Source organism: Maniola jurtina, chromosome 1 (genome assembly GCF_905333055.1).
Source record: "Maniola jurtina chromosome 1, ilManJurt1.1, whole genome shotgun sequence".
NCBI classification, from domain to species: Eukaryota; Metazoa; Arthropoda; class Insecta; order Lepidoptera; family Nymphalidae; genus Maniola; species Maniola jurtina.
The window spans coordinates 10,609,553-10,627,742 of record NC_060029.1 but is presented as its reverse complement, the minus strand read 5'-3'; the positions used below and the strand labels follow the sequence as shown (position 1 = coordinate 10,627,742).

General features: G+C 36.3%; 1 protein-coding gene and 1 long non-coding RNA gene across 4 annotated transcripts in view; one reads left to right on the top strand and one right to left on the bottom strand.

Annotated features, from left to right (window-relative positions):
• Positions 1 to 378: 378 nt before the first annotated feature.
• Positions 379 to 16,805, bottom strand: LOC123866756 (long-chain fatty acid transport protein 4-like). 3 transcript variants are annotated; one of them, XM_045908443.1, is made up of 13 exons: positions 16,741 to 16,805; positions 16,151 to 16,549; positions 15,367 to 15,517; positions 13,677 to 13,914; positions 12,681 to 12,933; positions 9,981 to 10,179; positions 8,136 to 8,246; positions 7,532 to 7,613; positions 5,396 to 5,526; positions 4,775 to 4,925; positions 4,060 to 4,217; positions 3,484 to 3,637; positions 379 to 3,220 (listed from the first exon to the last, which is right to left on the bottom strand). In XM_045908443.1, the coding sequence occupies exons 2-13, from the start codon at positions 16,312 to 16,314 to the stop codon at positions 3,060 to 3,062; spliced, it is 1,953 nt and encodes a 650-aa protein (XP_045764399.1). In that variant the 5' UTR covers positions 16,315 to 16,549; positions 16,741 to 16,805; the 3' UTR covers positions 379 to 3,059. The 3 variants fall into 3 exon arrangements, with proteins under 3 accessions (XP_045764399.1, XP_045764393.1, XP_045764403.1); XM_045908437.1 differs by having other exon boundaries at positions 16,712 to 16,794; XM_045908447.1 differs by having other exon boundaries at positions 16,151 to 16,578; positions 16,741 to 16,755.
• LOC123866823 overlaps positions 1,973 to 18,190 on the top strand; it is a 29,805-nt gene continuing 13,587 nt past the window's right edge. Inside the window, exons 1-2 of the long non-coding RNA XR_006796260.1 lie at positions 1,973 to 2,099; positions 7,029 to 7,039. This is a non-coding gene — a long non-coding RNA (uncharacterized LOC123866823). The remainder of the gene's footprint in view (positions 2,100 to 7,028; positions 7,040 to 18,190) is intronic.

The following is an 18,190-nucleotide window of genomic DNA, read 5'->3' as shown; positions in this document are numbered from 1 at the left end:
TTAAGTAGGTTACGTACTTTTCAATTTTACTTACGAATATAGTCCAGATTTAGCGAACAATAGTTGGTGTGGTTAAAAGTGCCTATGTATCCAATACCATACATTTAAAATTATAGTACCTAGTAGACCTTCTAGTCTTTTAATATCAAGTTACCTAACTACTATATTTTTGTGCTTGCATTAGAATCTCAGACACGATTTAGTAAGAAAACAAGATAATATATCATTTTATCTCGTCTAGCCCAAATACGCACAATATAAGTGCGCCATTTAGTTATATTCAGTGTCCCTATCAAATTCTTATTGAATTTCGGCGTAGCGCACATTGCATAATGTTTTATACGACCAGGAACCAGGTTATATAAAAGTAAAAGAACAGCTTTGGAAAATCATCTTTACTAAATAGTCATTTAGCAATGTTACCCAATACCTCGTAAACTTAAATTCTATTAAGTAAACCCTAATACAGATATAAAACTCGCATCAGTCTTACAATTTGAGACTGGAATGACGATAACAAACATTTACAAAGTCTACCTGACCCACATCCAACGCGCGACGGACCGTGTCCAACGGAACTTCTAGTAGTTGTAATAAATACAAAGAACGGCATAAAGACGTTCACACGATGAAGCGGGTTTTGGAGTAGTTTGGAGTGTGTTCACGCTCCTTATATTACAAGTCGTACACGCGTACGGGCGCATTCAGTGCGGCATCTTGTTCAATTGACGTCACCGTCAGGTTTATCTCTGTTTAGCCCATTGTACAATTATCAGTAATATTGCAAATTCAACGGCAAGTCAAAGTTTTATAATAAACCTCTTGAAATAATAGCTAAGTATAGTATACTTATTACTTACGTGTCAACAAATAATTACTTTCACTTTTCATAATAGTATAACTCCCATATAATAATATATACAGTGAACAAAATGTTTCTCTGTAGGTTCCACAAAATACAGATTATTTTTATCACAATTCGCATTATCGTAATTCACATCTTTATAGTTCAATGAGATTCATTCTTATTTTGTTTTAACAAACATATTATTATTGTAGAAAATGTTGAGGCTACCAAAAAGGTGCAACGATAAAATGAATATCCCGATATTATCATTTACCGGCTGCCTTTGAATTCCACTATACGAACTCAACTCAGTTTTGGTATACCTAAGTGACGCTATGGTTTTTTATAGAGCGCACCTTGACTTTGCTCCGACACTGTTAAAACGAGACATCGCTGGCTATATCTGTCTCGTTTTAAATGAAACTTAAATCTGAACAAAGTCAAAGTATGCTCTATAGATCTCAGCCTGAGCTACTTGAATGCTCTGAGGTGGTGATGAGGAGTGCTGCGGGAAGCAGCGGGGCGTGAGCAGACTGCAGAGCATACAACCGCACGCCATGCGTATTTCTTGTCGGACGGGGTTTTGGTTTTATGCTTGTTGTACAGCCGCAACGACGCATAATTCAAGAAGTTTGGCGATAACATGACGTGGTTGCAAATCATTTCAATTTTAAAGTATCCCTATAAACATTCAAAGTTTCAACAAATAAAATTCGCTCTAAAGTACCCTCATAATCATTCATATTATGTATTTTGTAACCCGCACCATAACATTTAATCTAATTTAATATTTGCACACCCCAATATCAGCAAAATTAAATCAAATTCTCTATAACTGACTAAACACATTCGCACATAGAAAAGTTTTAGAAATGCAACAAAAATACATTAGAATGATTTCAATATTAATTTATACCTATAATAAGCTAAGTATAAAATATGATCACAATATTAAACATTTTAGTATTAATAAACAGATACTTAGCAGATCATTTACAATTCGATAATAACTATAATTTATTTTAGGTATTTGCAAATAATTTAAGAATTATATATTTAATAGAAAAATACATACATTTTATTTAGAACAATAGAACAATTCAATCGAGTATTGAAATATTATATTATTCGATAAATACAAGATATTATCACATAGCGGAAGTATCTACTATACCTACACAACGCTTATTAGAACAAGTCAAAGTACAAAATATAGTAAATATTTCATATTCAAATCAAATGGTACACAAGAGTATTTCATTTTTATAATAAAGGTCTTGAAATCTTGATATTGTACATAGTATTCTATGGGCCGAAAAAATGATCCTACATTTAGAGCTGTCAATTGATTCCAGAGATTTGTGTACATACGAAAAACACTTAGACACCAACACAACTTTTATTAATTTGCTTAATTGACCACTTTATGAATACCAGATCATCCACAGATCTATTGAGAAGTAAATATTTTAGATGAAAAGCGCAAGGAAAAGAAAATATCGATTTACTGCCTACTTACTTGAGGAAGCGTAGCATTTTTAAATAAAGATGACAGTCTGAATATTTCAATCATAGCTATATCGTTTCACTGAGACGGCTCGTGAGATATGGCGTGGGTTGCTGAAGAATGATGGCTGACGTAAAAAACTCAGGAATTCAACGGTGCTCTCACCCTCCCAACGCACAACCTACTCTACGAGCCCCCTCAGTCAAAGGTTTGCCCATAGTTATTAATATTCTTTAATATTTTCAGATTCTATAGAAGCTACTTTTCGATGTAAAGTGGACTAGAGCACGTTTCTATTGAAGCTCTAGTTTCCAGAACAGCCGTGCCGTCACAAAGCGGTCGCTGTAAAATGTCGAATGACGGCACTGAAAAGTTGTCTATTGAAATAAGATGGCGTTTTCCGAGAAAATATTCCTAGAAAGAAAAAAAAACACTTTTTTGACACCGTGATTCAGGTACCAAACATAACGCTCTCTCTATTAGGATTAGGAAACTAGAGCTTTTGAGAGCCTTCACACTTATCATTAGGTGAGTTCACAACGCGCAAATCATCACCAAAAAATCTTACAATCTGACGTTCTTAGAAATTAAGATAACTGAAGTAGCTTTGGAGATAACCTTCACAAGTTTCAATGTAAAAATAAAATCTAATATACAAATAACATTCGAGTAATTTAAGCTACAGCTAAAGTTGTCACGTCATGATCACAGTCTAATTTGTCCGTTGCAAATTTTCTGGAACTCTTCGGGTCCCAGTGGAAGATATTTGCCCTTTTTCAGATCCAAATAGTAAAGTTTGTCACCCTTCACCAAGCTCGGGTCGAAGCCTTCCTTTTGCAAGTCAGTCTTCTTCATTTTAAATGTACCTGTTGTAATGATTGTCTTAAAAATGAGTTATGAAACTTACGACTTAGAGCAAAACAACAGAACAACAAAGCATTATTTAGTTTTAAATTTTATATTATTCTATTAATTTAGGTATATTTATTGTACGACTTTTGTTTTAATGCATGATGTAACTGCCCGCAAATGGAGTTACACTAGAACTCAAGGCATATTACTGTAATTTAAGTACAAACAAATAAAAATATGAAAAACAAAAATCTGCAAAAAATAATCAGAATATTACCTGTCATATCAACACTGGTCATGACTCTCAGAAAGACGGGTCGCGCGTATGGCGGCAGGTCGCGTTCTAGATCTTTCGCCAATTTGTCCAGGTCTAGGGTGCCGTCCACATCCACGATACCGCACATTCCCGCGCGACCTTCCGTGTTTGGCACCTGTGGCAACATTGTACGATAATAATTCTGTGACAAAAATTATTAGTGAACTAAATAATTGCAAAATATTATATTGAAATTTCTCTTGCCAAGCAAATGATTTTCGGGAAGATAATGCAAATCGTGAGCCAACGACCCCGCAGTTTTTGAAGACAATACTGTGGGGCAGGCAAGCATAAAATTAGTCACGTGTTGACTAGCTCCTCGCCACTATGAGTCTTCTAGCGCGGCGCTCCACCGAAGTCAATGTGTCATCGCATTAATACCTGCAGGCAGGGTTAGAAACCGTTCCAGCGTAATTGAGGATGCAAAGGTTCTTGCCAGGTGTTTCTGCCCTGGATTTGATGTACTGTCCGAAGTTGAACTTGGATGACTTTCCCTCGTAAGGTTCAACGATGGATGTTATATTGAGCAACACTCACCAGCACGCCGTAGACGACGGCGTCGCGCTTGTCGGCGATGTTGGAGACCACCGCCTCTACCTCGCTGGTGCTGACGTTCTCGCCGCGCCAACGGAACGTGTCGCCCGTGCGGTCGCGGAAATACAGGTAGCCGAACTCATCCGCGACTAAAATGTCGCCTGCGGATAAACAAACAAAAACACTGAACATTTATCGTTTAAAATAACGACGATATCAGTCAATTGCGCTAGTCAAACATCATTATCTCAAGTCGGTAAATAGTTGGCAAACATGAAAAACATTAGGAAGTCTGAATTTTCTGAAAACAAGGCCTCAATAGCTCAACGGTTATAGGAGCGGACTGAAATCCGAAAGGTCGGCGGTTCAAACCCCACCCGTTGCACTATTGTCGTACCCACTCCTAGAACAAGCTTAACGCTTAGTTGGAGGCGAAAGGGAAATGTTAGTCATGATTAAAAAAAAAGTGGCTAATATTCTTTAAAAAAAAAAAAATATGTGTCTTCCATTTCTTCGAGACTCGAAAGTACCTTAAATCAACATGCGACGCGTCCCAAACCAAATCATACAGCTATAGCTCAGTTCAGGGTGCGTCGCGCCAACTATCTTTGGCCCCTAACAGGTTCAAAACTATTCAAGCTTACACTGCTTTAAACGTGAATTTTAGCGCGATGTTCTATTATGATTTACTGAAAAAGATATTATAATCAACACATACCCGAAATAAACGCAGAATCTCCATGCGCGAACACGTCTCTGACGATCTTCTTCTCGGAAGCATTCTTGTCCACGTAGCCCAAGTATTCACGTGTAGGGTTATTGGGAGAAATTTTTCCTATGAAGACTCCTGGTTCGCCCGCTTGTGCTAGCTATAGGAAAAAAAAATATGACTTTTTTAATAAAACAAAGTAAACACTATCACTGAGAAGTGTTTCCAAGGGAAGAAAGTGGGCAGATGACATCAAACGAGTCGTAGGGAGCCGCTGGATCCCGGCGGCACAAGACTGCGGTGTGTGGAAGTTGATGACATGAGACCTAAGTCCAGCTGTGAACTTATCTATCAGTAGACGATGGCGACGATTACAAGTACTACTATACTCAGCTATATTTCTAGAGGATTTGTGATAAGTGCTTCAAAAGCGGCCCGAAAAATAAAAGCAAAATTATTGTCGTTTGACCTTATTTTAAATTAGTCAAAAGACTTATATATATAACCTAGCCATTTGAGCGATGCCATTTTGCTTATGATATTATGTCATTTATATCTACTATTCTATATCAATGACTATACTATATACTACTACAGCTACTACATATATAGCATACGTTTAATTTTTACCTGACAAAGTCCTTGAGAGTCTCTTACAGGTTCACCCGTCTCCTGGTCCACTTTGATGATTGCGATAGGATATATTTTCGGGAAGATCCGTGAAACGAAGCCAATAGCGCCCGGTGTGCCGTCCGTATTAGCTAGAAAGGAAACAAGAATTCTAACTCTATTGTACTTTTATTTTCAAAATTATATTATGATTAATATGTATACAGTTGTATAGGCAAATGAAGTTGTATATTTAAGTTTTGACGAACGTTCGTTGCATTTTTAAGTAGAGACATCAAAAAAACATTGTTAATTTTGCATTTTTTTAATAATTTATATTCAGAGGTGACATTTTATATTTACATTGTTAAAAGGCCAGACTATTTAAATTGAGGGCACTAGATTAAATGCATTAATCCAGGTTAGAACCACAATAATAGCTAACTATTATTATTGAGTAGATAATAATAAATGTTACAAAACAATAAAACCCCAACCAGCCCACAGTTTAGATGGCATCAGGATTGATGAGTTGGAATCCGGAGTTCACTCAATGAATAATTCATATTAAACGAATTTGTGTGCAACATGGGAAACGATTTAGTAGACTTAACTGAAGAATCCGTCTTAAAACAAATATACAAAAAAACCCACCAAGTGCGAGACCGACTCACATGCGAAAGGTACAAGAAATAACACTTTAATTTTTCTTAATTTTCATACCAGAAAATATAGGATTTTTATTACTTGTTATTTTACAATAGAAATAAATACACATTCTTTGAAAATTTCAACTCTCTACCTCTTACGGTTCACAACAGAACTCATTGACAGACGGACGGGCGGACGAACAGCGGAGGTTAAGTAATAGGGTCGCGTTTGTTTTTTCAAGTACGGAACCCTAAAAATGAAGTTATATAAAATTGTTTTATGAGATTGACCTGTGTACATTGGGATAGCGATAAATAACTAGGGTCAGCGTAGAGCAATTGGAGAATTGAGTATTGAGAATTCAAGCATTTTTCCATCGATAACAAGAATGATCCCTATCCAATTGAGACTTGTATAGTTGACTTTGTATGTATCAGCTAACATTGGTTAAGCAATACCAACATACAATTTATGCAGTATCATCAATTTTTAAGAGTGTGTTTGAATTCCTTATCTGTACACCACAAGATAAGGTTAATAAACAAAATTAAAAATACAAAGAAGAATACAACAGGCCACCTTTGGTTTAGCGAGGCAATTTTAGGCGAAAAGTCAGCTATTATTATAATTATTCAAAAATGCTCGAGCAGTTTTCTTCATTGTCTGCATGGACCCTTAGATTATTATATTGTAATCGGCATATCGGTCAATGTCACTGAGTGAGTGACGTTTGTAACTGTACCGCTATTTGTATTCAATACCAATTTTGGTCCAAGAGGCCGTAGAAAATTTTGAGCAGGTGCTTAATAAACCCTATAAAACTTTGTAATATAGTTAGTCTACTTTTTGCGATTATGGCAACCTAGACTTACTAGCTGGGCTGTGGTTCACGAGTTATAAATGCTTTAAAAATTTCGAATAGGGGGCCAAAAAACGTGGTATTTCCTAATATCGTGTACCCACAACAGACGACCAGATAGAGGGACTAGCATAACAGACTCAGTCAACGCAAAAGTGTCACGTTGAAAACTTTAAATTTTAACCAGCTGCTCATCAAATTCTCCCACTGCTCTTACAGTATTTGAATCCCTCAGTGACTCCGTACAATGAACGACAGGAATTTATATAAGCCCTGGGTGTTAATTAATTCAGAACGTACCATATTCAGTTTTGTAAATGTTTTATTTATTAGGTGCTTTTAGGTTATTTTTGTAAATATTTCCTGCGATTAAAATCCTCACGATTTAGTTTTAAGGCGATATGGCGCGTGAGAAGTAATTTTGCGCTCATAATACTTGCGTTTGCTTCCTATGAAAAGGCTGCTGTCCCCTGCAGCCAACAAATAGAAAGACGTAAAGTCTGACGTTCGCTGGATGTCTGCACAAAGTGCGAAGCAATGGAATGGCACCTTTTTTTTACCACAAGACTTATAAAATATTTCTTACAATAGTTGTTTAGAGACTATTCGTTTACTTGTTAGTATTGCTATATCAACAATAGGCTCACCTATATTTGCATTTCCTTCCGTGGCACCGTAAAACTCAGTGACGTACTTGATGTTAAATCTTGTTACGAACTCTGTCCAAATCTGTAATAAAATAGAATTTTACTGTTAAAAAAATATTGGCATCGAAATTGCTACACTTTGCTGTCAAACTTCGATTCTTATTTGTCATTATAAAGAAATATATTTTATCTATAAAAATATGTAGTTTGTTTTTATTGACTCAATTGAACGTGATGTCAGAAGTAGCAGTTAATAAAATTTAACGGGCAAATGAGTACTGCTAAATGCTAATGTCCTGCTTATGATGGTTCCAATGAGTAAGTGATTTTGTAAAGTGGTGCTAATAAAAAAAACCCGGCTGAGTTTGTTGTAGGCTCTTCTCAGACTTGGGCGCGTTTGGAACCTTCGAAGCTTTAGTTTTAAGTTAACATAATAAATTATCACCACTACATCATTGTTTGATAATTCAGAAAGTGTACGTTATTGTACGCATCTAATTTGAATAAATGACTTTGACTTTGACTTATGGGCGGGCCAGGGGCAAGGGCGCAGTGCCACACGGCACATTTCGCTGATATAGATGACGTGATGGATGTGCATTACCTGTGGCCTCAGTCCGTTGCCGTAGATGACGCGCACGCTGTGCTGCTTGTCGGCGGGCGACGGCGGCGTGGCCAGCACGTAGCGGCACATTTCACCGATGTAGTGTGCAGCCTGCGTGCCATGCAACGTTAAATCATATGCCACTGTATTTCATAATATGTGGTTAATAGATATACAAGTACGTAGTTATAGCCCTACCATTAAAGAGGCTGCCTGAGCCTGAGGTGGCTGCGCGGTGTGGAAAGGGTGAGCGCACTACGCAGCTTACCTCAGGTACCATGTCAGTTGAACGGTAAGCCGTAGTATGTAGTAGCAATATGCCTATTAGAATATATAGACAGTGACAGGTAATAGGTATAACACATTCATATCTAGATTTTGATTATGGAATAGGCGGCAAGGTGAATAAGCTCCTCGTGCGAAGCCGGGGCGGGTAAACTAGTCATATTATGAAAGGCTTCTGTATCTATAGCCGCCTCTTTTAACTTGGGGTTACTAACCCATCCACATCCTTACATTGTCCAACCATTTGCGTCTTTGGCGACCTGAAACCCTATGGCCTGTATCTCTTCCTTCCAACACTAATCTTGGGAATGAGAATTGGGCTCCTCTCGGTAAATGTCTAAAGAACGCGAGCTTCCTCCGCATGATGGTGGACATGAGTTCTCTTTGTAAACCAATTCCAATACTCTAGTGTTCAGTGTAAAGTGTTCAAAGTGATCTTGAGCATTTTCCTGTAGATCCACATTTCAACATTTGCAGGTGGTTTGTTGCTTCCCTTTTGAGAACCCAATCAAACCCAAAACCAGTACGGAGTACTAAACATCTACATACAATTCGGACTTGAGCAAGGTCTTTAGCGACTAATAAAACGATCAATCCATTTTAATATGTGAACTTTAGCCAGCGACCTTGTGGTTTCTAAGATGGTAAACCATTGTAAGTCAATTTGTACGAATTGTCGCAGATATAATTTTTATATATTATATATTCACTAACAGATGCCCGTGGTTTTTGTTTTGTGGATGTTTTGTAAATACCTTTCCGCGTGTTTTTCAAAAGCATTTAAAAACATAATAAAATAGCTAGCAAATACGTTGGCGGGTCCCCTGATATCAAGTGGTTGCCGCATGGTTTCCGTGATAGACATACCCAATATGTGGTTTATAAAAATAATCATATTCATTATAGATTAGCCCACTTTTATCTTAGAATTACAATTTTGTTATTGTAATGTCATCAATTGCCATCATGCCACATATTATGATGGAAACAAACCTCAACTGATCTCAGTAATATTTCCTATTTATAGACTAACTATGACCTGTGCAAACCGCCGTGTTGCAATTTCAGATTGTGCTTATATTGTGATCACAGTAGTTATTGCAATAAGCGGGCATATGGATCTATTTAGTCCACTCTAAGGGTATTTTTCCCATTTTGATACAGAACCCTAATAAAACCATGGGATTCTAGAAATAAGTCTGAAAGACTTTGGTAGGACAATTGTAACTACCTCGTATCTTTTTGCATTTTCATTAGATAACAAAAAAAAAACTGGTTTATTTAGCCTTGAGTCGATATTTTTAGAGACGACAGGCACACCGCACTACTTTAAAATTCCAGTAGCATTTGCCCTAAAGTTACAAACCAGCACCGAAATACGTATAAGATTAAGAACTAATTAATTTAAGACTTGTTGTTTGGCAGATATAAAAAGCAGTTTGGCAATTAATTGAAAAAAATTAAACAAAATTGAAAATACATTTTACGTAAATAAGAACCTATTCAATGTAGTTATTAAAATGGGATCTGGGTATTTGTGAGCTATTCTCGCCAACTTACCGTGGCTTTATACTTGGCGCAGTCGGGGAAATATTGCGAGGCGGAGAACTTTGGCTTCAAAATGACAGTGCAGCCGAACACTAAGGCCTGCCCCACGCTGACCACCCCGCCCGCCGTGTGGTACAGCGGCAGAGGGCAGTACACGACATCAGAGGAATTCAGCCGCATGTGGTGGAGGCCGCAAGCCATAAATACGTATCTGCAAAAAACATTTAGATTTACCAGTTTTATACGTAGCCATATCTTAACACTGAATTTTTAATTTATCGTCATCAGCAAATAATAATATGTATTATGCATCCACTGTTTGACATAGGCGTCTTTTAAGTAGCGTTGCAGTAGCACCAACTTTGCTTATCCTCGCGGCTTTTCTCATCCTATCGATACCAGCAATTTTCCGGACGCCATCGTTCTAGCATCTAGCCGAGATACCTAAGCTCTACACTCCATTTCCGAGACGCGATCTCCTCTTGAAAATCTTACGACTCCAGTGGTCATCGGTCCTACGTTAAATGCGACCAGCCCATTACCACTTCAACGGCAGTAACTGGCAGTAACTGGCAGAAAGCGAGACCGTGGCTTAGCGGTCAGAGTGTCGGGCGCGAACTCAAAAGACGCAGGTTCGAAACCTGCTGATTCCGCAATTTTTGATATGCATTTCAAAATTATTTAGTAATTTCCTTGAAGTGTAGTTAAAATCACTATCATAAAGATTATAATTTTTTTTTTTTCAATTAGTTCGAATAAAACTATAAACGAAGAATATAACACGATAAATGTATTGACGCATTGTGCTTACGCCTATACATTTATGATTTTATTCTACATCTCAAAACTAACATAATTTAAAAATAACTTGTGCACTAAATGTGTAATAAAAACAATGCACATTCGTTATAAATTACATACTATAATGATTATTTTTTGTGTGATAACGATTGAAAAAGTACCTAAAGTTTCTGGGATAGGCACACAATAGGAATTATCAACATATAAAATATAAGGTGAAGGACCACAAGGATTTGGATAATAAGAAGGGCATTGACCCTTTGGCAAAAACAATAACCGCAAAACTGGCAACCAACCACGAGAAAGTGAAAATTATGTCAGTGAAAGTTAACCGAGAGAGCATAGCACTAAAGACCTATAAAGAGTAGGTAACTGCCTTCATCATAATAATTATTATATTCTGATCTTATTAAAGTTTTGTTGAGGGTCAAAGTCAAATTCAAATTTTATTACATAAGACTGCTCGTGAAGATATTATCTACAATAATAAAAGATCTTTACGTCATAAGTAGTTAAATCTTAATAGATACTTCATTTTTGGGGTTCCGTATATAGAGAGCAAAACCGGTCAAGTGCGAGTCAGGCCTAGCTTTTTTAGAATTACATAATTATTATGTACATCATATTTTGGATGAATGAAATATTTTTTTTTACGAGCTAGAACATCGCAATAAACCGTGAAAGTCCCAAAAAACGTTCGTTTGTATTGGTCACAGCTTACTAACCATTTTATAAATTGTTGTCTTCAGTATTTGTTGTTTAAATATAGTATATGGTACATTTTATACCGAAATTTAATATCTCTAACTATATAGTTAACTTTTTGAGAGCGTTAAAAAGTTATTTCTTGTACGATGGTACGGAAAACTTCGGGTGCGAGTCCGACTCGTACTTGACCTGTTTCTATTACATGCGCACATTCAAAAAATTTGCCAGTTTATAATGTTAATTTACTGCCACAGGGAAAAACAGACATTATTTTGAAATTAATTATATTAAGAGACTTTAAAGTCAGTTTGTTATATAACTGACATCCTGTTATTTATTATTCTCGTAGGAAGGTATGTACCAAGAACAGATACGGTATACTTTCCTGCGATAGTGTTTCGTAGAAATTGTCTGTCAATATTTTCAAAGAGAGTTTTTGTAAAGAAAAGCAAAGATTTTTATTTTATTAATTTTCGTTTACGTTCATAATCGTAATATTTTATCACTTCATCTTCGTCTCAGCGTTAGGTTCCTACTAACACTTTCCGTTTCGCCTTTCTTAATAAGTTTTCCACTTTGCTCATGTTTTCATGAGGTCTCCTGAGGCTTGGATACAAAAAGAACTTCTTGGATGGATCAAAAAATTCCTTTGACCTAATGCCTCTCACTATTCCTGAGGATGCGGTTGACCTAGGCGAGGGCCTAGTGAGAGAAGGCCTAGAGTGCCGGTGTTTTTCTTTTGACTTTTATCATCATCTGAATTCTGAACCCATCGCCGGTCTACTACTAAGCACGGGTTTCTCTTCAAAATGAGAAGAGCTTACTTGATTATTAATATTATTATTAGTTAATACACATATTCATACTTAACCTTATAAGGTGTGCCTGTCTGTCTGCTAGCTTTTCATGACCCATCAGTTTAACCAATTTTGATACACAGCTTGCATCCAGGGGATGGACATAGACAACATTTTATCCCGGAAAATTAAAGAGCACTGGGACGCGGGCATCATCTACTTGGTACTGAGATGGCTTGCATCCGGTATACGGAATACGGATAAAGACTACTTTTTATTCGTAAAACAAAGAGTTCCCTTGGGATTTTCAAAAATCCTGAATTCACGCGGACGTAGTCGCGGGCATCATCTAGATTCTAGATCAAGAAAATAATTAATTTATGTACCTAAATTTACGTCATCTCACCTGGAATTAGAGATAACAGCCGCCTTCGGAAGACCAGTGGTGCCAGATGTGTAAATGTATAACAGTTTTCCTTGGAACCCATTAGCGTCAGCCAAAGTCCACGGCATTGGCGGTGTGGCTTCGAGTAGTGACGTCAAGTCCGCGATGCCGTCGCCGGCCGCGTTCGTCTCAGGTTTAGACGGATTAAGCGGTCGGTGAGTGAACTTGAATAGTTTCAATGAAGGGCTCAGTTCACTTGATATATCTTGGATTGCTGCAAGAAAATGTCGTATTTCAATATCGTCCAAAATTATAGCAGAATACAAATAGTATCTACCTAGTAGACTACAAGTAAGGGATGACCGCCTGGAGACAATCACAATGGATTGGGAACGATTGATGTGATACAGGGCATACAAGAACCTGCATACTTAAAGCATCACGATCCCGTTAAGGCATTGTAGGGGAGAAAAAGATTACCCATTTTTTCCTATTTTCTTCAAAAAATCATTCGAGGTTTTTGGCTTGGATAATTTCATAAAAATATTTGAGTAGGGGTACACATCCTTAACTATTTAATAACAAGACTCAAGATAGAAAAATTTAAATTTGAAAGTTAGTTGAAAAAACCGTCAAGTGCGAGTTGGACTCACGCACCGAGGGTTCCGTACACTGGTATTTTTTTCGTGCACGAGCACGTGGACGCGGGCATCATCTACTTGGTACTGAGATAGCTTGCATCCGGTATACGGAATAAGGATAAAGACTACTTTTTATTCGGAAAACAAAGAGATCCCTTGGGATTTTCAAAAATCCTGAATCCACGCGGGCGAAGTCGCGGGCATCGGCTAGTGTACAGGTAAAACCCTTTCATATGACACCCCACTTGAAATAGTTATTTTACTTTGAACATTGAAACACATTTTAATTTTTTTTAAAGTAGGTATAGTAATTTTTTTTTTAAAGTAGGAGTATAACACCAATGATAAAATAGATAGGACAAGAAGGTCTTCTTACCAGATTGATAGTCGTCGGAAAATATAAGGACATCGCATTTGGCAACATTTATCGAGTGTATCAACGCTTTGCCCCGCTGGTTGGTGTTGATGAGTGGAGTTATGCCGCCGAGGCGCGCGTTGCCGAGCCACAGTGCCGGCATTTGAGCGCAATTATTCACAAGGAGACCCACAATGTCCCCTTTTTTGACCCCGAGCGATTTGAGCACGGCTGACACACGCAAACTGTAGTTTTCCACCTAGAAACATAGCATTAATAAGAAAGCAACCTGGTAAAAATATTAAATGCTTAAGATCTATGTAAGGAGGGCTCTGATTGCCCACTTAGCGATTAACGATGAGTAATGACTAATATTCCCCTTCCCTCTCCAACTAAGCATAAAGCTTGTTCTAGGAGTAGGTACAAGTACCATTATAGTGCAATGGGTAGGGTATGAACTGGCGACCCTTCAGATTTCAGTCTGTTCCTTCTACCGTTGAGATATTGAAGCTCTTATTAATGTGCAATGAACCTTACAAAGACAGATTTAAAATCGATATATATTTGTAAATATAAAGATATGTATCACATTGAGGCTTTGTCTCATTGGTTGAGCGGAGTAACCGCGTCGCGCGTTCCCGTGCTAAAGTGCCGGCAAAAACGTTGTTCATATGGAGACGGATCATGTCCCCCTTTTAGGCGCTGAGCTATTTTAGCTTGGCTGATATTATAATAGGTATATCATTGCAATGATAGAACCGTGTGGAGCTTGGTCACTTACAAATATTTTTGTCTCACTAAAATTTTATGTATATGGTAATGTCTGATCATTTTATCATCATCATCACGTGCCTTCTTCAAAGCAAAGTTTGGCGATCATGGTCCGAAAAGATTTTCTATCTAAAGCCTAATCACTAACTGATGGCCGCGACTTCGACCGCGTGGACTTAGATTTTTAAAACCTGTGGGTTTTAAAAAATGATTTATGATTTTCCGGATTTAACTATACTCATGTAAAAAACTACGTCGATCCGTTGCTCCGTTGCAACGTGATTGAAAAAGAAACCAATAAACCAACACAAACAAACAGACTTTCGCATTTGTAGTATGGGTAGTGATTCTATATTTTAAATACAAAAATTATTTTCAAGTTTTGTTCTAGATATTATATTACATTTTAAAAATCTGCTAAGTATTAAAAAAAAACATTATTTTACACTAGCCCTTGGCTGTAATTTTACCCTGTGATAAATTATGCTGCAGTCTATGATGGAAGTGGGTGCAACTTGGAATAAGTTATCTATAATATCTGGAATAACTTATTTGTTACAACACTTTGTATGTTAACACTAAATCGCTTGGCCGCACAGCTTTGCTGATAGGGTGGTCAGAGACCAGAGATAATTAAGAAATTATAAATATCTGAGATTTATATTATATTCTAAGTTGTATTTACTTTGTCTGTGTTAAAAAAGTACCGCCATGGTAGATTATAATCTAGACTAGACTTTTTGAAATTATCAAAATAACATAAAATCATATTTTGATTGAATTCAGAGAAATTCAAAATGTAAACACAATATGTACATTGTACATTGTACATTATACTTAATTTTATTCTCACCATGTAAAGTAAGACAGTATTTTTTTTACAGAGACAAAGTAAACTCTTTATAGTAAACTTTCATAGTTATAATAAAGTCAAACTGACCTCCTCAAATGTCCACACTTCATCTTGGAATAAGAAACAAGGCTTTTTTGGATGTCTCTGCACAGTCTCATGGAATATATCGGGTAATGTCCAATCTTTTTTTGTAAGTTTTCTCGTCATTATCAATATTTTGAGGTAACACCATAATGCTCTAAAAACACAATTATTTATTTCATAAGTTTGTATAGTTCAATTCAATGTTTCTGGCAGCTGGAAAGTGAGCTATAAATACCTTCACACTGCACTTATTGTACCTGACAGTTTGTGCAGACCAGCAGGTAAGTACCAGAGTATAAAAAACCAGTCAAGTCAGAGTTGTAGTTCACAAAAGGTTCAATTTGTAACATTGTACAAGAAATAACATTTTAATTTTTTGTGATGTAACCACAAATTCACTGTTTTTCATGATTTAAGGTCTACGGGAAGTACCCTATAGCTTTTAATTCCCTTGATGGGTTTTGACAGACACAAGAGACAAACAACAGTGATCCTATAAGGGTTCTCTTTTTATTTTTGAGGTATGGAACCCTAAAAATATAAAAAATGATAACAGATTAACAACCATTAAAATGTAAAATTAAGGATAAAGATCAGTAGTTCACATGTTTTTAACAATCAGAACCTTTATTAAAATTTGTCTCATACATTACAAGGCAATATTCATATCAACTTATATACTAGTTTAGTAAGTCTAGTTGGTTACCTTTGTACTCAATAAAATTGCAAATACTCAATAAACTTACTAAATAAGAATAATTATGGAAACTTCTGTGGTCAACTTTACCTGAGATCCCGTGGGGCCGTTTTGATAGCAATGTAACACCATCTTGAGTGAAAAACCAAAACATACAAAACTCCGAGGATTGAGGTCACTATAAGTGTTTCTAGAAAGCCAACGTACAGCCAAACGGCGATAATCGCCGCCGCGACTCCGAGTAACACTATCATCGCAACTGATTTGCGCCACGAGAGGCGACGAACTGACAAATGAAATACTCGCCGGCCCGCCGTGATTATGATTACAAACCACTTTTACTACTCCTTGAACGTATTAACCATGTATTGACTCCACACTCATACATGACTGTCATACACGTTCAGGGACAGAGCGGTGATGTTCTTCGCGCATTTATTTAACATGCAGCGTTGTTAATCTGTGATCTACTCTCAAAAAATTGTTAACCTTAAAACATTAAAAATAAAGTTTATTTGCTGAAATTCAAAGAACAATAGAATTTTGTAAATGCAAATTTCTTGTTTTTGTGTGGTTATCGTAAACCTTTTAATAAGGTTTAAAGCAAAGAAGATATAAACAAGCAAACAATATTATTTTATCACATAGTACCTATCTTTGTGTAGAAATTATAATATTACCACGAATTTGAATAAACACCATTTCTTTCCATTGATAACAACGTCAACAAGTCATTGATATGTGTCACTGTCAACTGTCAAATGATGGCAGTGTGGCTAACTACTCGACTAAAAACTGCTAAAATCTGCTTAAATGTTTTGAAAAAAAAAACAGTTAAGTGCGAATCAGAAAAATAACACTTTTTAATTTTTTTTGTGATGTAACCACAAAATCACAGTTTTCAGAATCCCCGTAAAAATCCCTAAATTAGGGACCATATTCTACCTAAATTGTAGGATACTACTAAATTTGGTCACCCTGATTGTTTGTCAAAATGTTATTTTTGCTTTATGTCATCGTGTTTTTTTTTTATTTATTTCCAGACCTGGATATTAGTCTTTTCGGCCTTTTAATAAAATATACAATACAAAGCTAACTTATGCCCGTGACTTCGTACACGTGCACTAAATAAATCTGTTTTTTTATACAACTTAATTGTTATGAATAGTAACATAAATAGTAGAAAAGATTACAGCATGGGTTGCTTGTTACCTTTTGACCCAAATACCTTTTGACGCCGCTCGCGGCCCCACCAACGAATGTTTGTCGATTATTCGGCAATAGAGCCACGCCATTAATACCCAACGCGATTTAAAATGCTGTTTGACATAGTTAAATAAGATCCAAAGTTTTTAATTAATTGTGGAGTGCAAAAAAACAACGCTTTTATTTACTAAGTTATTTTAGGCAGGTCTAATCTGTGAGTCTAATTAATTACCTAACTACTGTAAGGTTATTTTTAAAAATTGATTTGAGTTGTCAAAAAATAATATTAAATTATTAGTTTACCTAATGCAGGTAGTTTGATAAAATCGATATTTGGCTCATTCGATGTCATACAATCTGTTGCTAGGAGGCCAACAAGATTGAACTTGCATAAATACGGGTGTTTCGAAGGTTTTAGTTCAGTCTCCTTCCGAGATTCGGGGCGATATCGCATATTTTCGGTATTTGGGTTGTGAACTGGATAATTAGATGTTGTGATAGCAATCACGCTCTAATTAAATTATTTATTTTGGCATTAGTTTGTTTAGATTAAAACTCTCGGATAACCTTGCACATTAAACCTGGTGTTTTTTGTGTTGGTAATGAGAGGACATTCCAATAATTCGATAAAAATATTTAAATAATACCTGCTTTTCTGAGTGACGCCAATAATTCAGAAGTGGGATGTGTCTCACGTTGTCTTAATTTCGCTTTGGTATCTTTTTGTAAACAACCCACATTTGATTAAAAATTTTATTGAGTTTGATTTGGTGATTAAAATTTTTAGTTTTTTTTTTAAGAATTTAGTCTTTTGTGAAGTGGAAAGTAATTTGCAATAAGTGGTTCAGATTTTGTATACATCGAATGAGAAGTAAGTTGTTTGGATTTATTGTTGACTTGATATTAAAACTGAGAGTTCGGCAG

What these genes read in the sequence shown, in the direction of transcription:
- LOC123866756 (XM_045908443.1), bottom strand. Translation starts at nt 16,314, where the DNA reads ATGATAGTGTTACTCGGAGTCGCGGCGGCGATTATCGCCGTTTGGCTG. An exon ending in GCAACGGACTGAGGCCACAG is followed by an intron (nt 7,614 to 8,135) that starts GTAATGCACATC and finishes ATTTTATTACAG; the next exon opens with ATTTGGACAGAGTTCGTAAC. An exon ending in GACCAGTGTTGATATGACAG is followed by an intron (nt 3,221 to 3,483) that starts GTAATATTCTGA and finishes TCATTACAACAG; the next exon opens with GTACATTTAAAATGAAGAAG.